Source organism: Pezoporus occidentalis, unplaced genomic scaffold (assembly GCF_034315485.1).
Source record: "Pezoporus occidentalis ecotype Australia unplaced genomic scaffold, CSIRO_AGI_Poc_V1 ctg49, whole genome shotgun sequence".
NCBI classification, from domain to species: domain Eukaryota; kingdom Metazoa; phylum Chordata; class Aves; order Psittaciformes; family Psittacidae; genus Pezoporus; species Pezoporus occidentalis.
The window spans coordinates 1,054,484-1,077,584 of record NW_026915824.1 but is presented as its reverse complement, the minus strand read 5'-3'; the positions used below and the strand labels follow the sequence as shown (position 1 = coordinate 1,077,584).

The following is a 23,101-nucleotide window of genomic DNA, read 5'->3' as shown; positions in this document are numbered from 1 at the left end:
GCTGTTATTTTTAGTGGGTTTTTACTATTTTTCCTGTCAAAGGAAGAGAGAAAGAGGAAAGAGATGAATGACTTACTACACGTAAACAAAATACACAGTGATGGGTGAATTTAAACAGCTAAACTGCCAGACCACATTGTCTGCAGGCAAGTGGTTGAATCTTACTGTTTTAAAGTTTTCAGAAAAGACTGTCTTATTAATAGTAGTGGTTGTGAAGTACCCACAAATAGAAGCACAGCAGTTCAGGTCAGCTATTTCCCATCTGATTTCATAAACACAGGTCTAATTTTCAGATGAAGGAAATGAAAGGAAATGGTTCTATTGTACTGTATCTGCTTGTCTCCATGTGGAATGGCATGTGGAAATAGTCTCAACTGGGATCTGAATGAGGATATATTCTGAAACCAGGTGCAGACTGAAAAAGAGGGCAACTTTGAGAAATATACCAAAGGTGCAAACAGATCACCCTTCTATGCAGGACAGATGAGGATATTGTGTATTTGACTGCCCATGTGCAGTGTTGATCTCAAAAATAGCTGCTGACTGCTTTTCTTGTTCCTTTGCAATAGCTTTATTTGTCTTTGCCTGCTTTTTCCATGCTCTTTTTTTTCTGTAGCTTCAAATGAAAATCATAAAGATGAGAGAAGAAAGGGACAGAGATGCCTGGGAGAGAGTAAAGCTCCTGGGGAAACAGATGTGTCAGGTGAGAAAACAATACATAGCATTCCCTGTGGCATTCCAGTTGTTGTTGGCTCTGCTGCTCTGGGATAATACTCAAGTTTCTGTATTTGTGCATGTCCCATCCCTCTAAATCCATGTCTGCAAACCTTCAGTTAGGCTGGTCTGATATTTGGCCTGTTTGGGGAGCTGGTAGCTATTCAGCTGGTGACCAACCAAAGGTCACTAGATGCATCATTGTCGTTGGGGTCATGTTTTACACTGACCACAGTCCACTTGGTTTTCAGGCTTTTCCAATTTAGGCCAAGGATTATATGTATATATCTCCAATTTAAGATATATATATATATATACATGAAATAGCTAGTTGAAGGTCAGGATGGTGCCTCTGATGTAATTTTCCCATAGCTGAGGGCTTGGGGTTCTTATCTTGGCTCTACGCAGAACAGGAGTATGTGTCTCTAGAGTGACTTGTCATTTGCCTTTGGCAGTTAACATTAAAGTCTGGATAATAAGCATTCCTTGATTTGTTGCTTTAATCTTCTGGAAGTAACACTTGGCTTTTGACACTGCCTCCCTTTCTTTGGTAAAAAAAAAAAATGAGTCCCTAAGTCACTTAAAAGGGTAAATGGTTTTGTTAGAAACTTCTGACTGTTTCACCTATATGTGAATGTTCTGCTCTTACTTGTAGGACCTCAATTCTGAAAGAAAAGTTGGGGGTTTTTTGGTTTTTTGTTTGGTTTTTTTTTTTCATTATGATGCTAGAGACTTTTTATTGGTAGCCTTGGAAATTGCCTGTGGTTGGAGTTTGGGATTTCAAAACAGAAAGGAATTCAGCTACTCACCATTTGACAGAGGCTGGGCTCTAACTGATTCGCAATTTTGTAAGGAAATAGGTAATCAAACACAATGTAATGGGGGTACGAGATGGCAGGGTAGCATGACCATAAGGAGTCAAAAAAATAGGCAGTTTCTTCTGATTGCAGGTAATTCTTAAGCAGTCATTATGCTTGCACTGTATGAAACCTTTTGCTGTTGTCTCTATTGCATTTCATCTTTAATTTATATCCTTGAAACCAATTTTCCTTGTAAACTTCACTTGAAAACTTCTTTCTCCTTTTTTCAAGGAGTATCCCTGGCACTGTAAAAGTAATCCATTTTAAATCAAGTTTGACAAACCAGAGGTAGGAGCAAGTAAGACCTAAGTGAGCTACCAACATACCAATTAGTAATACCTACTAAAATGTACTTGTCTTGAATTTGTAAATAAGATGTCAGTAAATTGAAGGCACTATATTAACTGTGAATGCAGTGATACCACGTTTGGGGTGGCTGTGTAAGAGCTCTTAACCTGCTGATGTGTGAGTATCCTGAGCAACTCAAACAGAATACAATTACTGGTATAATGTACAGATTACCTAAACAACATGGTTTCCAGTGGCTTTGCTGATTAATGGACAGGTCATGGTGGATAATTTTGAGTGCTTGCTGAAATCAGTTCCTTTTTGTCCCTTTTTGTACCAAACTAGTACATGTTTGTGGAAAGAAGTGTCCCTGCCTGTCGTTTGGTTGGTTGTGAGATCCCTGAGCTGAAATAGTGTCGAGGCAGTTTTGATAAGGTTGCAGTCTTGGCTGCATGTGTGTTAGAGATACATAACAGTACTAATGTATTGTGACACTTCTTCTACAACTCTTTTTCCAATGAAAATATGGGAAGACGAAAACTAACAACAACCAGAGTTCCTTGCTATCCTTATGCATTGTTTAGCTGATCTAATCAGAGATTCACTTGTATACAGTTTTAATTACTGCAAAGACATGGATTGATTTTTTTTTTGTGTGATTGTTTACGTGAACTTTAATTTATGTAGATATAGGATAAAATATTTGGGCACTACCTGAGCAGATTAATTTGTACACCTTTTGGCTGTTGAGCTTTCAACCTTAACTAAAAGAGTAAGTTTTATTCATGGCATTTTAAAGGGAAGTGCTGAAGGAGGAGGGGGAGGAAAGAATTAATTCATATATTAGTGGTGTTCTGTCACTCTCTGCCATACTGAGGGGTATCAGTGGATCTGTATGCTGTTTCTCCTCTGCCCTCTGGTTTCTCCTCCAAATTCACCAACATTTCGTTTCTCATAGGCATTTATGATGATACCTGTCATTGTTTTGCATCCTGCAGCTCTCCTCAGCTAGCCATTAGCTGTGTATTGAGTACATCATCTGCTTTATCCTTTTGAAGAAGTAAATCTTGAACATCAATATTTGTAGTTTTAATAATATTATTACCAAAAATGTGAATATGGCTGATTACTTGTCATAAAAACCCGGGAATATTGTCCTGCCTGTTTTGATACACTTTCTCACATACACACAAAACAGTTACGCTTTCCTGCAAAGTTGAATATACAGGATATTGTCAGTGAGAGTATCCATTAATGGAGATGTAAATCTGCACAACTGTAATGGCCTGTAGTATAAAATCAGATTAATTTTTTTTCTTACAGAAGGCTCTCATAGAGTACCATTGAGGTTACCATTTTTCCCACGTAGACACATTTTGAGATTTAAAAAAAAGGTTTTAGAAGAGGATATCATTACAACTTTTAAGAGGATATTACGCTGTTATGTCTCATCAATACAAAACCATGATGCACAAATGAATGTTTTCAACTGAATCTCTTTATCCCATGAGCACTACATGCTCTAATGAAATGTAAACATTGTAGGGGATGAATGCATTCAAAATCCCTGTAAGCATCGATATGGAAATTTCCAGTTCTGATTGCTGCAGCTTGCTCTGTGAGAGGTCAAAACTTATGAGACATGTCTCCTTAAATCTCACTTCATATGGAAGTGGATGTGCATTGTAGCTTATGGTGAGTTATGATTGGTACCATTGCCTGCTGGATGTCTTACAGTTATAGTTCAACTGCAAAACTGAAGTTTATAGACTGAAAAAAATAATGTTTTTGTGATGTGCATACGGGTTTGGAGTGCTTGGTTGGAAGGCAGTTGTGAGTTGGAAGTCTGCGGTAACTTTTAGGTGCTTGATACCAGGCTTAAATACTTTAAGTCTGAAACACCTTGAGGTTAGTGCACTATCTGAAAACTTGGATGTTAATGACTTTGCCTAGTCTGCACGGTGAGTCAGAATGAGAGTTAACCACCTATTCTGACTTCCAGCTCACCTGCTTACATTGCCAGCAGGAAGAAAATTGCCACAGTGTAAAGTGGAAGAGAATACATCAGTGTGGTTCTTTTATGGATGTTAAAATTGGTACCTTTACTGAGACAAGAAAAATACACTCCTTTAATAGACTCCTGGAACAGTCTGTGCTGTCCCTGGCTGAAGGTAGATTAGATTGGGAAGAGCTTACAATAGGACTGCAAGAAAAATGGCTGAAAAGCGCATCAAAGATGAAGTACCTGCGTATATATGAAGCAGTTTATAAAGCCACATTTCCTACAGGGTTTTCACTGTAGATTGCACATCTTTACCATAGCTCTGACAACACCTTTGTTATAACTCAGTTGTCCCAGGAAAGGCACTAAATAACATACATGTCTTTGAATATGGTGCCTTCAGTGTTCTTACCTTGCAGCATTCAGACTTTGTGAGTGACCACAGGCTCTGAACAGCAATATTTGCAATGCTTCAGTGCTCACTCTGAATTAAAGCTACAGATGACCTTTATGGAAGATGGCAGTCTTTCCACAGTGTTAGAGATAAGCAGGGGGAAATTATTTTGTTGTTTGGTTGGGGATGCTTTTGTCTGCATGCACAGAATAACATGTTAAAACTATTCTACATACAAATTAATTATGATTATGAGGATACTGGATAAACACGTTGAGGTGGAACAGCTGACCCTTGCTGCTTAACAGCATTGCTCCTCTGTTGTTTTGGTAGTGTGGAGCAGCAAGCTTGCTGCCAGGAATGAGCAGATGTTAGGTGTCAGTTTTGAGTAACCTCTCTGTAATCATATTTAATTTAAAATTAAAATCTCTAATGTGCTAATGTTTTATGCATCAAAGTAGGGGGAATGTAGGCTGTTGGATCTTTGAGCACTTGTTAACTGTTTCTGACCAAGTGGCTCCTGGCAGTGTAATAATGTTAGTGGAAACTGACTTCAGTAGGCAGACATGCGGCATAATTATGTGTCCTGTTCATATAGGAAGCCACACTACCAAAGCAAACGAAAAAATCCAGGTCATCCATAACTCTGCACAATAGTCCTAACCTGAAGTGCGATGTTTATGGTTGGGGTTTTCCTCTCTTCTGTTGGCAGAGTTAGTAAGGCTTTGAATTGCCCCTGATGAACTGAGAAATTCACTGGGAAAATATTTGGTCACTTAGAAGTTCAAAAGTGCTAATTAATGAGATATATAACAAGGAGCTGCCTTGCTAATCAGTTTACAAAGATAGAAGTGCATTGAGAACACTTTCAATTCCTTCAGAGCAAGGACTTTTTGCAACTGCAGACACAACCTGTACTCTACACCTTCTTTCAGATCAAAGTTGATAAAAGGGAGAAGCAGGATCTATAATTTCTAAAAGCTAAGTGCAATTTTGAATTCAACTTCATATACTTTCTTCACTTGACAATTAATAGCTTTCAGTAAATGGTTTATTTAGTGTATCAAAAATGTATATTGTCTTCTCTGTTAATATTTTACAGATGAATTTCTTTGCTGTTTCCAAAATAAATTGTTGGCAACATGTTAGAATAGCTGTTGGCTTCCCTCCCGACCCATTGTGTCTTTTTTTTCTGCACGAACTGCGTATGCATTTATACATATACTTTACAAAAGAATGCCAACTTGATATGCTTTTATTCTGAATCTCAAAACATAGTGGTAGGTAGGAAATCTTTTTGCATATGCACATTTACCTAACAAAGGGAAAGAGTAATTTTAATTTTCCAGTGATCATATGTTAAAATTCCAAGATTAAGAACTAAACAGTTTTCAGATCCTTTGGATGTGAGAAGTTTATATGTTCTGCTGCTTGCTCTTAATAGTAAAGCATTAACAAGTATGCTAAACCCATAGTAGTTATAATAAGTTATTTGAGATTTTACTTCAGGTAGAATTCCTGTACAAATTTGGTGGGTGTATGTTGGAGCTGGGGTGAATAGAATGACCACAGACCATTAATTTTCTAGGTCAGTGTTGTGCTGTGTTCTACTGTACAGAGGCTATAAACATGGCAGCCTGACACTGAGCACGTTGCAGGATTGAATTACCTTATTTTAGGGTGTTCTTTTAGTAGTGCCTTCCCCAAATTATATGTTTTTAGTCAATTAGGACCAAGTCTGGGGGAAAACTGGTGTTTAACTGCAAACTCCTCTCGATTAATTAACAAGGCGAGAGGATTTAATTGAGAGAGTTTAAAGGAAATGTGCCAGCATAAAACAGATTTTTCTAGTGTTGCAGGGTGGAGGAATAGTGTTGCTGTCTGCAGGAATTTGTCTGCAGGTACAGAGCTGGGTAAGAAGTTCTGCTTCATAATCACTGCATTATAGTAATCTGCTTCTGTTGGAAGAGTGGATGACTACATCCAATGTATATTGATGTTACTATGGGCATGAGGAGAAAAAGAGCAGGAGGTTTTGACTATTGGTTGTTTGTTGTGTGTGGCATTAAATTCTTGTTTGCTTTAATGTTAAAAGGGGTTCCTAAAAACACTTGGTAAACTCTGCATTTACAGAATGCAAGTTCTTCCCCTGCCTGTTGCGCGAGCCTTTCAAATACATGCCTTAAGTGAATTAATAGAGGAAGAGGAAATAGAACAGCTCTTAATTGGCTGGAGTTCAAAGCCGTTGGGGTGAAAAGTGAGCAGCTAACATGCAGATTTGCTAACCTCCCCAAGGAAGCACATCGGGGTGCATCGGGATACAGGTGCTGTACCATCTGGAGCATACAGAGCCTTCTATCATCTACTGGTTTGAATCATTTTTCTCATGATAATAAGCTTTAGAGAAAAAAAACAAAACACTGGAAACTGCTATAGGAAATCTTTAGTTTTTCTGCTTGTTTTGCCTGCTCTATAGAAAGCTACAAATTTAGAGGCTTGGGGTACAGAGTAAAGCCTGAAGGGCAGAGTGAAGGGCTCAGTGTATCACAGCCAGTATTGGTTGTTGATTCCCAAATATCATTCCTATTTGTATGCTTTATACTTCAAGAAGAAGAAGTTGAAAATCAGACAATGCTGGATTCAATAAGGAATGCTGCAAATGAGTTCACTAAGTCATTGTTTCAGCCCAGGTATGTTTTTAAAACACTGATATTAACAGCTGAAACATGGAAGTGGGCAGGAGCAGCAAAGTCACAGCCATTTGATGTTTTTAGTGTAAAATAGCTTCTTGAAGAGCAATGAGAAAAGACTTCCAAAAGAAAAATAGAAAAGAAAGCAAAAATATATGGGTTTTTATTTCTTGATATCTGACAACATTTTGGTGTGCCTTCTTGGGTGATAGCAATGTTTGAGATGTGTCCACAAGTATTTGAGAGTGATAGGTCCATAGACAAAAGTTGAGAAGTGCCAGGACATACATGCTCATCAGGACCTTTGCTGAACTCTTGGGATAACGAGGCCTCTACACACTCAACAGCATGGTTGTTTTTCATGCCAGAACAGTGATTGGATTTTCTAGCTAACTTTGCTATGGTTACCCTTTTAGCAGGAACGCTTGAAGCTACTTCTCCCAGCAAAGCTCTTTCCCAACAAGTAGATGCCTACTTGCCTACTTAGATGAGTTTTGTGGGTTTGAAAACATTTATGTAGTCCTCTGTGATAAAGGAAGGACTTAGAAGAAAGTTGTCTTCTTAAGTAAAGTGTTTCTAGAACAGTGTTGCTAAACCCAGCTTGTTGCAACTGTTCTGTGAAGTGGTGACCTCGTAGCAGCCTTCTAGTATCTGAAGGGAGCCTGCAACGATGCTGGGGAGGACTCTTCATCAGGGACTGTAGTGATAGGACAAGGGTTTACTTAAACAAACTTAAATAGGGAAAGTTCAGGTTAGATATAAGGAAGAAGTTCTTTACTGTGAGGGTGGTGAGGCACTGGAACAGGTTACCCAGAGAAGTGGTGAATGCTCCATCCCTAGCAGTGTTGGGTGGCATGGTCTAGTGTGAGGTGTCCCTGCCCATGGAAGGGGGGTTGGAATTAGATGATCTTAAAGTCCTTTCCAACCCTAACTATTCTGTGATACTAAGATTCTATAAGTGTGCATGAAGGCTCAAGGCTCTTAAATGAATTGGCACTGATACATCTGTAGTGGCCCCTTTGATCTTGTTGCTTAGAAATGTTTATTTTCTTTGCTTTTGTCTGATTATTTATTTTATATTTTCCTGCTACCAGGATCTATTAAATGACAGCTGTACAGTTTTGGCAAAGCCTGGTGAAGTTTCTATTAACAGTGACCTAAGGTTTGCTGTTAGTTACTGGCTATGGATGTTCTTATAGTATCTGCCATAGAATTTTGTTTTAATGCTATTCTTCAGAAGCTATGGAAAGGGAAAGGATCAGCTTTCTCGCTTTACTTGGCTGTTTATGCCTTTGTTTTCTTTAGTTACTTTCTAACAAGGCTAAAAAATGTGGTTTGCACTCCCTGCAAGTAATATGAGCATCCACAGGAGTGTAACAGCATATAAAGCTGCAATATAAACTAACAGTGTAAGCTCTGTTTCGGAGTCACCTTACAACTATCTGTTATAAGGGATATAAATCATTGCATCTACATACTAATACCAACTGCTAACAGAGAAAGGCTTTTAATCTAATCTGTCAACTCTTCTGTTCCTACCTTTTTATTTCTTTTTTTGTTTGTTTTCAAGCAATCAAAACAAATTTGTATTTTCTCTTTGAAAAAGTACTTGTTTACAGCTGCCTGTGCCAAACACCAGTTCCTAAGTATTTCAGCTGGTCTAACTGCAGATCTTTTATTAACTGGGGCGGTAAAGAGGGGAAGAGATTTAAACAAAAAGAAAAAAAGGAAGGAAAGGAGCTACAGAGATGTTTATAAAAACATCTTATTATGGTCTGCTATGTTAACATAATTATATAGACAAATCATTCCTGGAAAACACAGTGGCAGGAGAAAAAGGAGAAACCTAATAGTGCAACATTCAGATACTTGTACCTAGATTTGCTCTAAGTTATACTGGGGCTAAGCCAAAAACAGAAATTAGACTACCTTCTCTATGCAGCTATCCTGTATTGCCTTAGATTTGATCCCTAACGTTTTCCCGTCCCTCCAAATAATAGTTAATTATCTAATTAAAAAGCTTCTTTGCTTAATGTGGGTAGGCAAATGGAATGAATCTGCTGTGTCCAGCTGAAGTCAAGTGCAGATTTTCTTGGTCTGTGTTTTCTTGCTGGGATGGCATCTTCTGCCCCAAGGTGATCAGGGGAGTGTTTTGTATTTGAGAGCAAATAAGAGGGGAAGGATTCAGCTCTACTGGTCCACAAAGCTGACTGGAGCCTGGCCAGGTGTCTCTGGATCTGCAGCTGACAGTCTGCATTGCCAAGAAATAGTCTGATTTTAGGATGATGGTGTTTGGGTAGTGGAAATTGCTAGCTTGGGGGAATGCTCTTCAAAAGAGCAAAATTTCAGTACTACTGTATAAGAATAGTGCAGTTAAGTTTTTAGGAAGGTGAAGAAAAGGAATAGGGGAGATGATTGATTTTGCAGGTTATTGGGGTTCCTGATGGCATGAGGTCAGACCCTAGGGAGGTCTGAGATGGGACAAGGTGGGAAACGCACACAGTGAGACAAAGATGGAAATAATTTCCTGGAGAGGTGGCTGAGTGGAAGGGATGCTGTGGAGAAGAGAGCTTTCCCTGCCTGGAGCATATACAGCTGCACAGCTGTTCCCTTTCCAAGTTCTGTTTGACAGAGCATATCTGCTAAAAACCTTGCTGAAAAGCTGCATAAGAGCCATCTCTGGGATTTTCTCCACTGCTGATAATTCTGACTGACATTTTTCCACACATCTGTCAATACTAATTCTTAGCCCCAAGTCAATCAAATTTCCTAAGCCCTCTCTTCTTTATTAGTCAAGCTGTAAATGCCTTAAGGCATTTTGAAACCTGCACAGTTAAGTAAAGAAAATCCTGGGAAAAAGAAGTGCACCCCGTAGGGGTATAAAAAACCCGGGTTTATTGCGTTGGTGGGAAGGGTTATTTATATTGTAAATGGAAGCGTCCGTTCCAAGTGAAAATGTTGACAAGCAGTTCTGTTTTGAATTACATCATCTTTTTCCTGTGTGCTACAATCTGCCCAATGCTTCCTATGTGAAAAGCTCTGCAAGAGGAAAGCAAGTGTTGGCTGCAACTTCGATAAATCTGTAAATACATTCATCTGACTTCACATCCTCTCTCTTCTGTTATCTCATTTCAGCTGAAATTTAAACAAGCTTTTTCTTTGCTGGCAATTTGAAGAATGAGTATTATTACTAGAGGTGATTGAGCTTTTTTTGAGAGAGATACAAAAGCAGCTGTGTGCATTAGTATATGCTCTTTCTAAGACCTTTGTAGGAAAAGATGCAGCAAGCCCATTTTCTTATCTAAAGAGATAAACTGTAAGAGTATTTTTGAAAGCAGAGTTACTCTTATTATCCTTGAAGTAAAATTTTGCAACATTTCCCACATCAAGATGACTGTCCCAGAAGGCACAGCACAAGAGCAAAGGTCTGTTCTGTGGGACAAATTAAAAACCCTGTCTGTGCTGACAGATTAATCTTTTGACCAAGACTGTTTTGGGGAACAGATGGCACAGCTCTTGAATGTAGGCTTGCTTTTAAGCACATTTTCACGCTATAATCCCTCCTTCTCAGAGTCTTACCCATCCTTGATTTGCACATTTCCTTCTAGGTGTTGCATCCCATCTTCCATTCTGAAAATAAAGTAGGTTGGGAAGAACAGCAACTTTCAAACAACTAGACTGTATTGAAACCAGATGAAGATGTGAGATTTCCAATACTGTAAAGCCTTAGACTCAGAGGAGATTTTGGACCTGCTTCTCTTTGTAGGAAGGGAAGGAGAAGGTTTGATAAAATAAGACACAAATCTTGGTGTTGCTCCTAACAATGCCCTTGGCCTGTGTAATTATCTTGGTTTTAGGCTTGTCCTTACACTTGCTGAGAAACCTGCTTGCTTTCAAAATCAAGGATTATCTGTACCTTCAGAGTAGTCCTCAGAAGATGCTGCCAAGCAGATGTCTCCTCAACACTTCCTGGTATTGCTTCTTTGCAGTAAGGGGGCACTGCTACTAAAATCATGCTTTTGGATAGAGGATGGTGAGGCTTAATTTCAGCCTGTTTTAAATGTCGGTGTTTTCACCATCTGTTTTTAATGCTTGTAAAACCTATATGGATGCAAATCCAGGTGCCTCCTTAGATAGCCGGAGCTCTACGTCCTCAGCTACCTGGTGGAGACTCAGATGACCTCGGTGACATACAATGTGAGAAGAGAAACTTTGTCTCTTGTGATCGTCTTTGACTTGCTGCGTAACTTTTCTCCCCTACTTGCATATGCTGAGTAGAGTGGGGAGGGTGTGGAGAGGAAGAGTTTGCGCAGGGAGTGTGTGAGAGAGCACAAAGCAGTAGTGACAGAAGTCAAGGGAAGGATGCACACTTGCTCAGTGGAGGCTGGGTGGAACGTCTTCCTGGCAAAGCTCTGCTGCAGTGGTGGATTTGACCAGCTGGGCCACCATACAAGAGGTTCTTGGTGTTCAGTTGCCTTGATGCATGTAGCACAGCTGTCACTTTGGTCATTGGTAGTTTGTCTGGCTGCTTAAATCTAGTGCCAAGTGTTCTTGGAACCTGAGCAGAGGCAGGAAATGAAAGATCATCAAAGATGATAAAGGCACAAAGAACAACAGGCACATGAAACCAAAATTTGATTGCTTGAGCTCTTTTGGTTTTTACAGTGCTGTGAGGCAAGTGAGTTTTGAAGGAAAGCTGCGTGAATGCTATATTGCTCTTCCTTCTTCAGTATCACCAGACTATGCATGGTTATGTTGAAACTGCTGCTTTGCTGGAAAAGACATCTTTGTTACTTCTTTAAACTTTGATCTGTACTGAGGAAGGGGTTAAAAATACTGTGTTTTTTATGTAAGCTGCAGGACTGAAATATAAATGTTGCAGTGCAGTTCTTGTAGTGCCCTGTGGAGCAGCTGGGAGAAGGTATTCACCACATGGTCCATATTGAGACAGGAAAGCTGTGTCTCAGGAAAATAAAATCTGTCATCTTTTCTCTGTCCTAAAGAGAAGAAGATACAAAAGAAGAAAGTATATAACCTGAATGCTCCCAAGTTTCACAAGTTTCTTCCCTTGCTGATAGTCACCAGGTGTAGGTGTATTATTGCAGGATGAGTGATGTGTCTCTTGCAGGGGGTTTGTTTGTTTAATTTAAGTTGGGCTTCCAGAAGAAATTGCTAAATCTGAGCTATGCACCTTGAACCTGCCGTTTGTATTGAGGCTGGAGTTGCATAGTCATCTAAATCTGTTCTAGGACCAGTAGAGAAACAATGAAAGTCCTTAAAGTGTAAGCAAAGACAAATTACTGAAAAGTTAAGGTGTTTCTGTAGCTCAAATGGGCACTTCTAAGGTGATTGTAGGACTCCTTATGTCTTATTTTCCTACTCATGTGGGATTGCTTATAAAAACAGCACAGAAACTTAACAGCAGATATCTCACAAATGGCCTTGGTGATTCATTTTAAAAAGGGAAAATACCTTATGTGCGGTTACTGTAAACTTGGTCTGAATACTTGACTGATTTTTGGTCATCTTGGTTGTACAAGATCTGCAAATTCAGTAGACTGACAGCACCTGCTTTTTTCCTCCTTTCCCTTGGTTTTAAACCCTTCTGAAATGTCTGTAGATAGTTTATTCTGAAGTTGCAGATTGTTACTCCATAAATAATTAATTGCTCGGTTTGTTTCCCCTGGAGAAACAGACAGGAGCTGAAGTCACTCATATGCAGAGAACTTCCAGGTGTGTTTAAGTAGAAATAGAAAAAATATATGTCAATATTGAAAATATAATTGGCTATTTGTAGTACATGTCCTCCCTGGGCAGTGGCTAACACAATACCGGCCCTCATTTTCCTCCTGTTCCACATGAGCAAGCAGCATCTAGAAGGGTGACTTCTGTTGCTCTCTCCTTCACAGGCTGGGAAAGATCAGTAGATCAGTGCGTGAGGAGAATGCTGCATACTGGGGTCATTGGCTCATTGAGTGACACTCAGAAAGGTCCCAAGATTCATTTTTTGGCATTACAACTGCTGTTTTCCCCAATGATTTTTCTCCCTTCTGTTCCCTTCGTCCAGTCCTTCTCCGGTAGCTGTGAGCAAGAAGCTGTGCCAGGTGTTGGGACAGGGTCTCCAGGAGGTAACTGAGCTCTCCTGTTCTGCCAAAGGAAAGACTGCAATACTATGTTACTATTGAAAAGCACACTGCAAGATAATTAGAGTGTGTTTTGCTGCAGTGTAATTAAGGGTAAAAAGCTTATGCTGAGTGGAATAGTGTGTTTTATTACTGTGCTTTTCCATTTCAGGTTCTTGTCATTGCCTTAGAAAGAAGGAAATTAGAATATGGGATGCCATAGCATTCATAGTTGAAGTTGGCAGTAATAATCTTTTGTGAAGGCTGCTTATGAGTTTGACTCAAGGCATTCTTGACAGCATCTCATGCTAGAGGAATAAAGTCTTTTAAGTATTTCATGGCACTTCAAGAAGAGGGCAGACTGAGTTCAACTGTCTGTTTTTGGGTTGGGATGAATAGTTTTCTACTAACAAATGCAAGTTAAGGGGGAATGGAATGGTGAAGGACCATTACATTAGTTTTGCTGCCAATACAATGAACCAAAACTACCAGATCTTCTGAGATGCATGTAAGCGAAGACAAACCAGTGTCAAGTGTGTGATTGTAGACTAGCTGCATTTTGATTCAGATTTTTTACAACATTTTGGTATGGCAAGTCAAAATGTAATAAACCAACTAAGTGTCAAAGACAATAGTTCCGTGCTCTCAAGACAGTCTCCTAATGACATCGTTTTGTAGAATTCCTTATTAAGATCACTTTTTAATGAGAAGAAATATTTTTATTTCTTGCTCTCTCCCATCCCACCCACATTACAGTTTTCCATAGAACAGAAGTTATGGTTCCTGATGAGGTTTCTATTTGCATATGCAGTGCTGAGGAAGATCAGAGACTTTCATGTCACCTCCTATACTGATGATGGTAGCAATTTATTACACATAACTGGTCACACATAAATTTGAGACGAAGTTTGCAGGTGCAGTCACTCAGCGTCATAAGAGGTAGCTTATTTGAAACAGTTAACTCCAGAAACTGCAACGTAGGTAGGTTCAGTCGTTTGCCACTCTCAAAAGTGAAAAATGCAATATTGCTATTCCTGTCTCTCCCACTCCTCATGTCTGGCTGTGTAATTTTCTAGCTCAGTTTTGCTCCTACATTACTCTCTAAAGCTGTGCTGTAAACCAGATCATTGGAATTTCCTCTCCAACGTTAAGAGTGGCAACCTCTCTGCTTACAGAGACCCTTAACAGAGAACATAGTTCTTTAAACTGGATCTGTATTTTCTGGTTTATACTAACTTTTTTTTGTTTTATATCAACTGGTATAATATTTTCTGTTTTATACCAACTGGTATTGTTTAATGGAATGTATTGGATTATTTTTATCAGAGTTAGCACTCTGTGCCTTAAATTCTTGTGAGTTTTCACTCCCAGCATCCATGCCTTGAACTGAGTCAAGAGATGTCATGCGCTGTGGCCAACTGCTGCTCACAAGTGCTTTGCTTTAGGAAGCAAATATAGCTGAGGGAGAAACAGCTAACAGTTTCAGAGCTAAATGTTGTTCACAGGCCTTTGGCCTGATTCCCATAGTTGTGATTGTGTTAGAGTGTTTTAGGATATCCTGCCATGTGTGTGTTTGTATTGCAGAAAGATGTAGAACAGCTTTCTTCAGCCTCTGTGTGGTTAGATGAATTAGCCAAGATTCCAGCTCTCACTGATGTTACTGTGAGGGCAGTCTCATTGGTTTGGTCCAGTAGTTCAGTTTGCCAACTTCATTTCTTTTCCAGTGGCTTGGTAGGGGTCATTCCTAGCACTTTGAAAGAGGCGCAGTGCTTTGGCTAAAAGGTGCAAGCTAATGGTTTAATAACTTCATTGAAAATGGAGATTTAAATCTGGAAATATAGGGAGAAAGTTGACTCAGCCCTTCACTCAATTCAGCTGCATGGCTCACCGGCTTTTGCTTTTCTTATACTAGACATATTCTTTCCAGGTGATTTTAATGGGTAAGCTGCATTAACAGACAGCCTAAAAAATTTAAGAAAACCTTTAGTATATAGGGAGTCTTTCAATGGACCATGCATGAGTCATAATGTCAAAGTCTAAAGAATAATAGAATGAAATACCTTAATGATCTTATTTCAGTAAATGTAATTTAATCTATTTTTTACTTAATATCTTTAAATATTTTGTTATGTATTAATTGTTGAATGCATTGTTTCCTTCATAAGTAAAATAGATACCCAAATTCACAAGAGAAAATAAATAACCTTCAGATAGAGGCTGGGTGGAATTCAATGCCTAGGGCATTTTGGATAATAGATATCACATCTTGATTGCAAAGTTACGTGCCAAGTGTCTTGGCCCAGCCTATGGACAATTCTTGTAACCAGCTTAGTCAGGGATGTGATTTTGCTTCCTACTTCTGCCTGGTACACTTAGTTTATAGCAGTAATGCCTGCTTTGTGGGAGTCACTGCAATAAAATTGTTTTTTTCCTTGTTCAGAGGGACTAGCTGTAGAGGCAGAGGCCTTTTGTTCTGAAGTCACTGCATCTTTCACAGTGTGGGTGGACTGCTTGAAGTACATGGGTCTAATCAGAGCAGTTTGTCTTCTCTGTTTTGACATCGCTGTATTAAAAGTTCTTTATGGTTCTCACTGATGTGTCAGGAAGGAACAGGCTTGGGAGCACAACCAGGCAGGTTCAAAAACCTGCTGTTATCCCTGTTGCAGAGCATAGGGGATGCTTACAGCATCTGGGTGTGCTTCCTTCAGTGTGATACCAGAGGCTAGTTGCAGCAGCATCTCAGCTAGAGCTGAAACAGACATTCATGTTTAAAAAGTAAAAAAATCTTCCATACTTTGGCAAGCCACATTGTTGGGTTTGTCTCTTAACAACATGAATGTCAACAGTTAACTTTTGGTGTACAGTATATAATTATGAAGCAAAGGAAAGTAACCTCAGTCACTTTTATTTGAGAACATAAAAAGTGTCAGAAGTAAGTTTATGATTCAGCAGTAGAAGACTTCACTAGAACCATGCCCACTGTTTTAAGTTACACTACAGACTATGAACTGATGCAGAGCACTTCTGCTTTCAGGCACCATGATGTAGAGACTTCTCAAGCAGCTCTTTTTTGCAGGACAGGAGAGGTCTTATTGTAAGAGTTGCATGAAGCACTTCAGAGCCATGGCCATTTTTTTCCCTTTCTTTCCTTCCACTTCCTCTTTTCCTCGAGTTATTTAAACCACGTTAGACAAAAAGTTTAACTATGGCAACACCTTAATACCTTTGGCAATATTTTGTACTGTCTTTAAGGATGGTTCTGTCTTTTGGCATAGAGATTGCAAAAATCAGGCTCCCTGTGTCTGTGCTGCAGGTGCGGCTGTGGAAGCACACCGAAGCGTGGAGGGAGCAGGTGGGAGCACCTTACAGAACACTGGTGCCATCTGATGGTAAGCTTTCCCAGCACATTCTGCACCCTCCCCTCCGTGTAGAGATGCACATTTCATTTTTGTGGGAGTAGGGGGAGATGACGTTAGTTGCACGTTATATGTAAACATATATATCCCCTAAAAATAGAGGTACTGTATCATTAAAGAAATCTAGAGTGTTTTGGGTTTTTTTTCTTTATTCATCTTGTGTTTTAAAAACAGCTTTTAAATTAAACTACAACTTACAATATTACTTTTTCACTTTGTTTTCTTTCCTTCCTCCCCCGAGAAGTAACTATTGATTATAGGCATGGTCTTCCTGTGATAACTCTTATGCTGCCCACAAGAAGCGAACGCTGTCAGTTCACTATTAAACCAATGGTGACCACCGTAGAGGCGTTCCTGCAGGACGTGCGGAGAGAAGATAAAGGAGTTGAGAGAGCGGAAGTCTTTGCAACAGGTATTTTACAATTCTGTCATTCCTCAAAATGAATACGTTTCCTTTCAAGTGGAATTTTCAAATGGAATTCCTTTCTGTCCTGAAGCATGAGTTCAGTCCTCCATAAGGTTTAGCATTGTTTACTGTAGGGAAGCTCATTGTGGATCCAGTGTGTGAATGAACTTCATGTACACCGGAACTTTGGCATTGTTTGTGGGTTTTTTTATGTTAGGGTTTTGGGGTTTTTTTGTGTGTTGGGGTTTTGGTGTTTGGAGTTTGTTTTGGTTTTTGTTTTGTTTTGTTTTTATTAAGGCTGTGTCTGTTAGGCAGCAAAGTTAGAAAATTCTCTTGGAAAAGATAATTTTGTAAGAGACTCTTCAGAAGCCACTGTAACTAATAGTCATTGCCAGCAGCTGGCCTTCCCCTGAACATGGGGGTTTTGACTAAAAGGATTTCTTACTGAGGTGAGGCAGGGCTAGCCAAAAATATATGCTGGCAAACAGTTAACCTCTGAGTACTACTATCCTATCATGCAGACACATCCATGGCACAAGTATTTGTGATTGTGTGCTGAATCTTTCTCCTATGGCCTATCAGCAAAAGTTAACTACTTATTTTTTATCAATGCAAGCATCAGTCACTTGTGAAGCATAAGAAACCTACAAGTCTGGTGTTTCTCACATGGATGGGCAGCAGGTTACAAAGTGGAATGGAATTTGGACCGTTCCACCTGTCTCACCTGCTTAAGCCCCCCCATCCCAACTTTGCAATAGAAACATTGCCCACTTTGATTAAAACAATGACTGTTCAACAGTTCTCTGCTCTGTATTTTTCAAGTGCCAGGCAATTGTGATATTAGAGGACAGCTTAGATGTTTAATTCATTATGAAACTGATCCTGTAAAAAGAAACTATTGGTCAAGTACTGAGGGGTTGAATTTGAACATCTATTATTAAAGAAAAAATTCGAAGCCTTGATTTAGACACTTCTACTGTGTCATTTAGCCATTAAATGAAAGCCAACCTTAACTGAAAGTATTAAGGCTGTGTATGATGACTCATTTTCTGTGGAGTTGAATTTGGTTCTGCAAAACTTCTGTAGACAAAAAATGGCCCTTTGTCCACATTTGAACACTTTTAGTTAGGTATAGGAAGGAAAGTAGCCTTTTGCTGAAAGCCTGTGAGGCATTTTCTAAAATAAAACACCTCACTACCCCCAAACGTTTCTGCTTTTCAGTTAGTAAGAGGTTGGGCAGGTTAATAAACCGGTGTTTTTATCACAACCAGAACAAAGAGTTTGTCTGGTACTTCTTTTGAACAGCTTTTTTTGCTTAAATGTCACTTCATAAATATCACCTTAATCATTTACATGCAAATGATGTCCTATTACACTAGGGAAAAAAAAACCACGAGTGGATGGGCACATTAAAACTTCAGATTTTGGATTGAAAGTGCTAGTGTTAGCCTCCCTGGTTTGCTTTGCTACACACAGAGTTGGTCAGGGAGCCAGCTGGTGCATTAGCTTGCAGAGCTCAGTAGTCTTAGCCTCAGTAGATGGGGTCTGATGATAGAGTTCCAGTGAATAAATAATTGCAGGTGTGTGGCTATCTGTTGTGCCTTTCTGTAATGGGCACATGCAGACAGATGGAGGTGCTGGCGCAGCAGTACTGTGATAAATGTTTATATACAAAAAATTTATTATCCATCTCGGAAGTAAAGCTGCTGTTTTCTGACACTGCCCACCTCTTGTCAGGGGCAAGAGAAGGTGCCCTTTTTATGTACAGGAAATGGAAGACCAGGTCAAATGGGTGTTGTGGATGTGGCCTCTGAATTCCCCCACTCCCCACCACAGCAGTGTGTCCAGGAGCACCAGTGGTGTGTGGCTCCAGGGGTTCTTGGGCCATCTGAACCCCCTGGAGGGGCTAATTTTACTGGGTGGCTCTGGGATCTGGACTTGGGCCAGTGAGAGCTCCAGGGATCCACCATTACATGTTGCTGCTAATGACTTCAGAAACTCCTTTTCAGTGTCTACAGCTCCCTGCAGGATGTGGTGTGTTCCTTTGCCTCCTAGTTGCAGTGACGTACGGTGGACGGTGAAATGGGGAGGACATACGAAAGCTTCCAGGCAGGAAGAGTAGTAATATACTAAGGAAAAGAGGTTATTTACAAACTCCAGGACCCTTTAAAAAGGGGAAACAAAAAGCAGAAATGAGCCAAAACAGTTCTACGTTTCAGCAGAGGTTTTAGGTTACATTGACCCTTGTGTATTGAATGTAAACCAGGAAAGGATCCATTTCTCATTTGGATGAAGCTATTTTTCCTGTTACCAAGAAAATAGAAGTGTTGCCAGAGTACTAATCGTGCCAGATCTGCTGTGTTGAGAATGCCCTGGGAAGGGCTCCAGTGTGTCTACACTTTTGGATGGGAGCCTTTTCATATACTGAAGTTGCGGTCCAACTACAAGTGGCAAATGCAAGTTTGCTCATTGTAGTGATGAGTCTGAATGACATTGCTATTGAAGGCATTCAAACACACACTCTGTGTTGATGCTCCTTACTACTGCTTAGTGTCAGTTACCAGATTTACTAAAAGTACAGTTCCTTTCCAAACATTATTAATGAAAAGCTCTGGCACTTTTCAAAAGGAATATCAGTTAATGTTTAAGTCTCCTTATGAGAAATTATTTAGAACTTAAATCTTTCTTCTGCAGATGGTTGCAAGGTCTGTGGTGCAACCTCAATGGAGGTCTTACTGAGGAATAACTTCACACTTGTTATCAACAACATAGCCTATTGTGTGTCACCTCCTGTAAAAGGTAAGAGCAATGCTTATTAACTCTAATTACCTCACTTCATCGAGTGAAAGAAATGGGAAGTCTCAGTCTGGATAAAGGAATTTCTCTCTGGTTTGGGTTTGTTTGGGGTTTTGTGTTTTTTTTTTGGGGGGGGGGAGGAGGAAGGAGGGGTTCTTTCTTTTTCTACCATTGGTTGGTCCTGCTTTTTGGGGTTGGAGGTGGAGAGGCAATGAAGAAGGGTGGGTTCTTGAAATGTTTTATATGACAAACATTTTTTTTTCAGATAAGCTGAGTAGTGAGCATGCTACTGAAATGGAAGATATAAAATACTTGGTTCACAGACTGTATGTGGCTCTACATTTAGAAGATCACCAGGTCAGGAAAGAGAGAGAATTGCTACGGAAACTGGACCATCTGAAAGAAGAACTATTGCCTCTTGAACAGGTTGGAAAGTGGGGTCACTTTTTTTTAGAAACTCAAAGGCATTTCCTTTCATCAAGAGTAAGTCCTGTGACAGAAGAAAATCAGCATGAATGGTTATGGTGTGTCTGTTTTGTTCATTATGTAAATGAGGCTCAATTCAGATTATTTTCAGTTCAGTTCTTTTCACTCCTGGTATGCACCTTTCCTGGGTAGAAGCCACAACACCTGGAGAAAGCTGTCATGAACAAGCCTCCACATGGCTTGTATTAAGATTGAAAGTCCACTTAGTCATCTGTTTCTGCATGAATTCTGAATACCCATTACAGAAAAAAACAAAACAAAACAAAGCGAGGTAGAAATCACCTGTGTCTTAGGTTAGGCATTTCTTTATCACTAAGGCAGCAAGGCAAATTTTCTGGATTAATGGTTGCCAGAACCCAAAAAGTGAAGGTGTGAATGTTGATGTAGGGCAGGCTAAGCTAACCCAGCATGAGGGGAGGAAGCCAGAAAGAGTCTGACAAAGTGGACATATGTTTTCTTGGCTTCAGACCTGCTTTGTAAGGACCAGCCTCAGCGTTAACCACAGCTGCCTTGAATGGTAAATGGAAATCCAGTAGACATAAATCCCTGTATGTCTACATAGTAGTGGGAAGGGGAGATTAAAAGCAGGATTTCTTGGTGCACGGCAGAGGATTTCAGTCCTTTCTCAGCAGGGTAAGTGGAGTCAGTAATAAGATCCTGAAAAAGGATCTAGTCCAGCAGGAGAAAACAGTTGAGGTGCTGCTTATAGAATCACAGAAGAATTAGGGTTGGAAAGGACCTTAAGATTATCTAGTTCCAACCCTCCTGCTGTGGGCAGGGACACCTCACACTAAACCATGTCACCTAAGTCTCTGTCCAACCTGGCCTTGAGCACTGCCAGGGATGAAGCATTCATAAATTCCTTCCTTGGGCAACCCATTCCAGTGTATTACCACCCTTCTGGTTCCTCACCACTCTTACAGTAAAGAACTTCTCCCGTATATCCAATCTAAACTCACCCTTGTTTAAGTTTTAACCCATTACCTCTTGTCCTGTCACATCAGGGGAGCACTCATATTTGCTTGAACAGGTTTCTCTGTTTCTTTTCCTCAGATGAAAGCCAGAATTGCAGTCAATGCAAATGCAAAGACCACCAGGCTTCTATGGGTCGGCCTAGCTCTGATGTCTACCCAAGGGGGAGCGTTGGCATGGCTCACATGGTGGGTCTATTCATGGGACATCATGGAGCCAGTCACATACTTCATCACTTATGGGAGTGCCATGGCTTTCTATGCCTACTTTATTCTTACTAAACAAGTAAGTCCTTGTTTTGTAAATGTCTGGAGTATTGTAAAGGAGGAAAACTGACTCTGAAAATCACAATATTTGGGCTCTGATGAAAATACAATTCAGTAAGTAGCCTTGCCATCAGACCTGGTTGATCCCTAATTGGGCTGGATATGAACACTACATTGTACGAAATCATGCCGGGTAACTGTTACACGTGAACTTCCATCCAGCCACTTATTTAATAAGTCTCATTAGTGTTTTCTTTTAATATTTTGTAGATCACTTTGAGTAGTAAACAGCACATTGCTCATTGCTGAAACTGGAGAGCAAATAGTACTGCTGTGCCAGTTTTAGGAATGCTGCGTTACAGAAGCAAATCCCTGAACAGCAGCTTTTATTTGGAGAATTTTATGTACAAGTGATGCAGAGTACTAAACCCTTTGGAACTCTGGCAGCTGCGTTACTGAAATATACCCAGTTCAGTGCCTGAAAAAATGTTATTGCTTTGCTCTTCATAATCTGACTGCTTTTCCTTGACATTGGAAAATAGGTTTACCTCCATTGATGAATGGAGGTAAACCTGAGACAGCTGAAATGGAGCAGGGAACAGGCATTGTTTAGAAGAAAAAATGTTTGCTGACCAACATAAAGACCAGATCTTAACTGAGCTGCACAATACAGACTGTAAGACTTTGAGAAATGTTTCTTTTGCCTGTTTTAGCTCTGTACTTTACTCCCAGAGTGGACATCTTGATGTTGAACTAGTGTGATGTGAAAGTCTTTTTGTTATGGAGGTATGTGGCAGAGGAGCCAGCACTTCCTTCCATAATACCAATGGATCTATAGACCTTGTAAGACATCAGGCTCCTTTAGTGAAAAGGGGAGACATGTCTGTTTTTATGAAGAACTAGCTCTGAATGCAAGTTTTACTCCTCACTGATTTTTAAGAGAGGCTAAAGCATTCCTGTTTTTTTTTATATGAGTAGGTAGAGAGATTACTACTTGGCTTGACTATTACTGGCTCTGAATGCAAGTTTTACTCTTCCTCACTGATTTTTAATAGAGGCTAAAGCATTCCTGCTTTTGGTATATGAGTAGGTAGAGAGATTAGTACTTGGCTTTTTTGAACAGCTGCTGACACCATTGCTTGAGACTTTCAAATAAGTCTTTGAGAAATAGTAGCTGAAGTTTTTCTGACTCCTTGGAAGCAGTGTCCAAGTTGACTTAGTCAGTGGCTCCAGTCACAAAGATCATGCTGTGTCCTTATTGTAATTGACAATTTCTGTAGATGAGAAAGAAATTATTCCTACTGTATGTCTAAAAGGCCCTTACAACCTATAGAACCTAACTTCATATATAGTCTCTTAACAGAACATGTGCAAGTTGAACTAATAAATCTTCCTGAAATGGACCTCTACCCAGTTTTCTTGCTAACCCCAAATATGTGCCCTGCTTTCTTCACCAGGACTACATTTACTCTGATGCAAGAGACAGGCAGTTCCTCCACTACTTCTATCGGAAATGCAAAAAGCAGCATTTTACCGTGGAACGATACAACCAGCTCAAAGAAAACATAGCAGAGGTATTTAAATACAGTCCTTAAATAATGAGGTAGCCTCTGGCTTGCTTAAGAAGTTTTCAGTAAACTCTAAGCTAATAGAAAATTGACCTCAAGGTTTGCTACTTACATTTAAAAC

General features: G+C 39.8%; 1 protein-coding gene across 4 annotated transcripts in view; it reads left to right on the top strand.

Moving 5' to 3' along the window:
• Positions 1–23,101, top strand: part of MCUB (mitochondrial calcium uniporter dominant negative subunit beta) — a 45,181-nt gene that overhangs the window by 21,059 nt on the left and 1,021 nt on the right. For all 4 annotated transcript variants that reach the window (XM_062636641.1, XM_062636643.1, XM_062636644.1 and 1 more), the window contains 6 exons: positions 16,384–16,459; positions 16,728–16,898; positions 19,587–19,691; positions 19,954–20,114; positions 21,228–21,431; positions 22,870–22,986. In XM_062636641.1, coding sequence (XP_062492625.1) covers positions 16,384–16,459; positions 16,728–16,898; positions 19,587–19,691; positions 19,954–20,114; positions 21,228–21,431; positions 22,870–22,986 — 834 coding nt within the window. The remainder of the gene's footprint in view (positions 1–16,383; positions 16,460–16,727; positions 16,899–19,586; positions 19,692–19,953; positions 20,115–21,227; positions 21,432–22,869; positions 22,987–23,101) is intronic.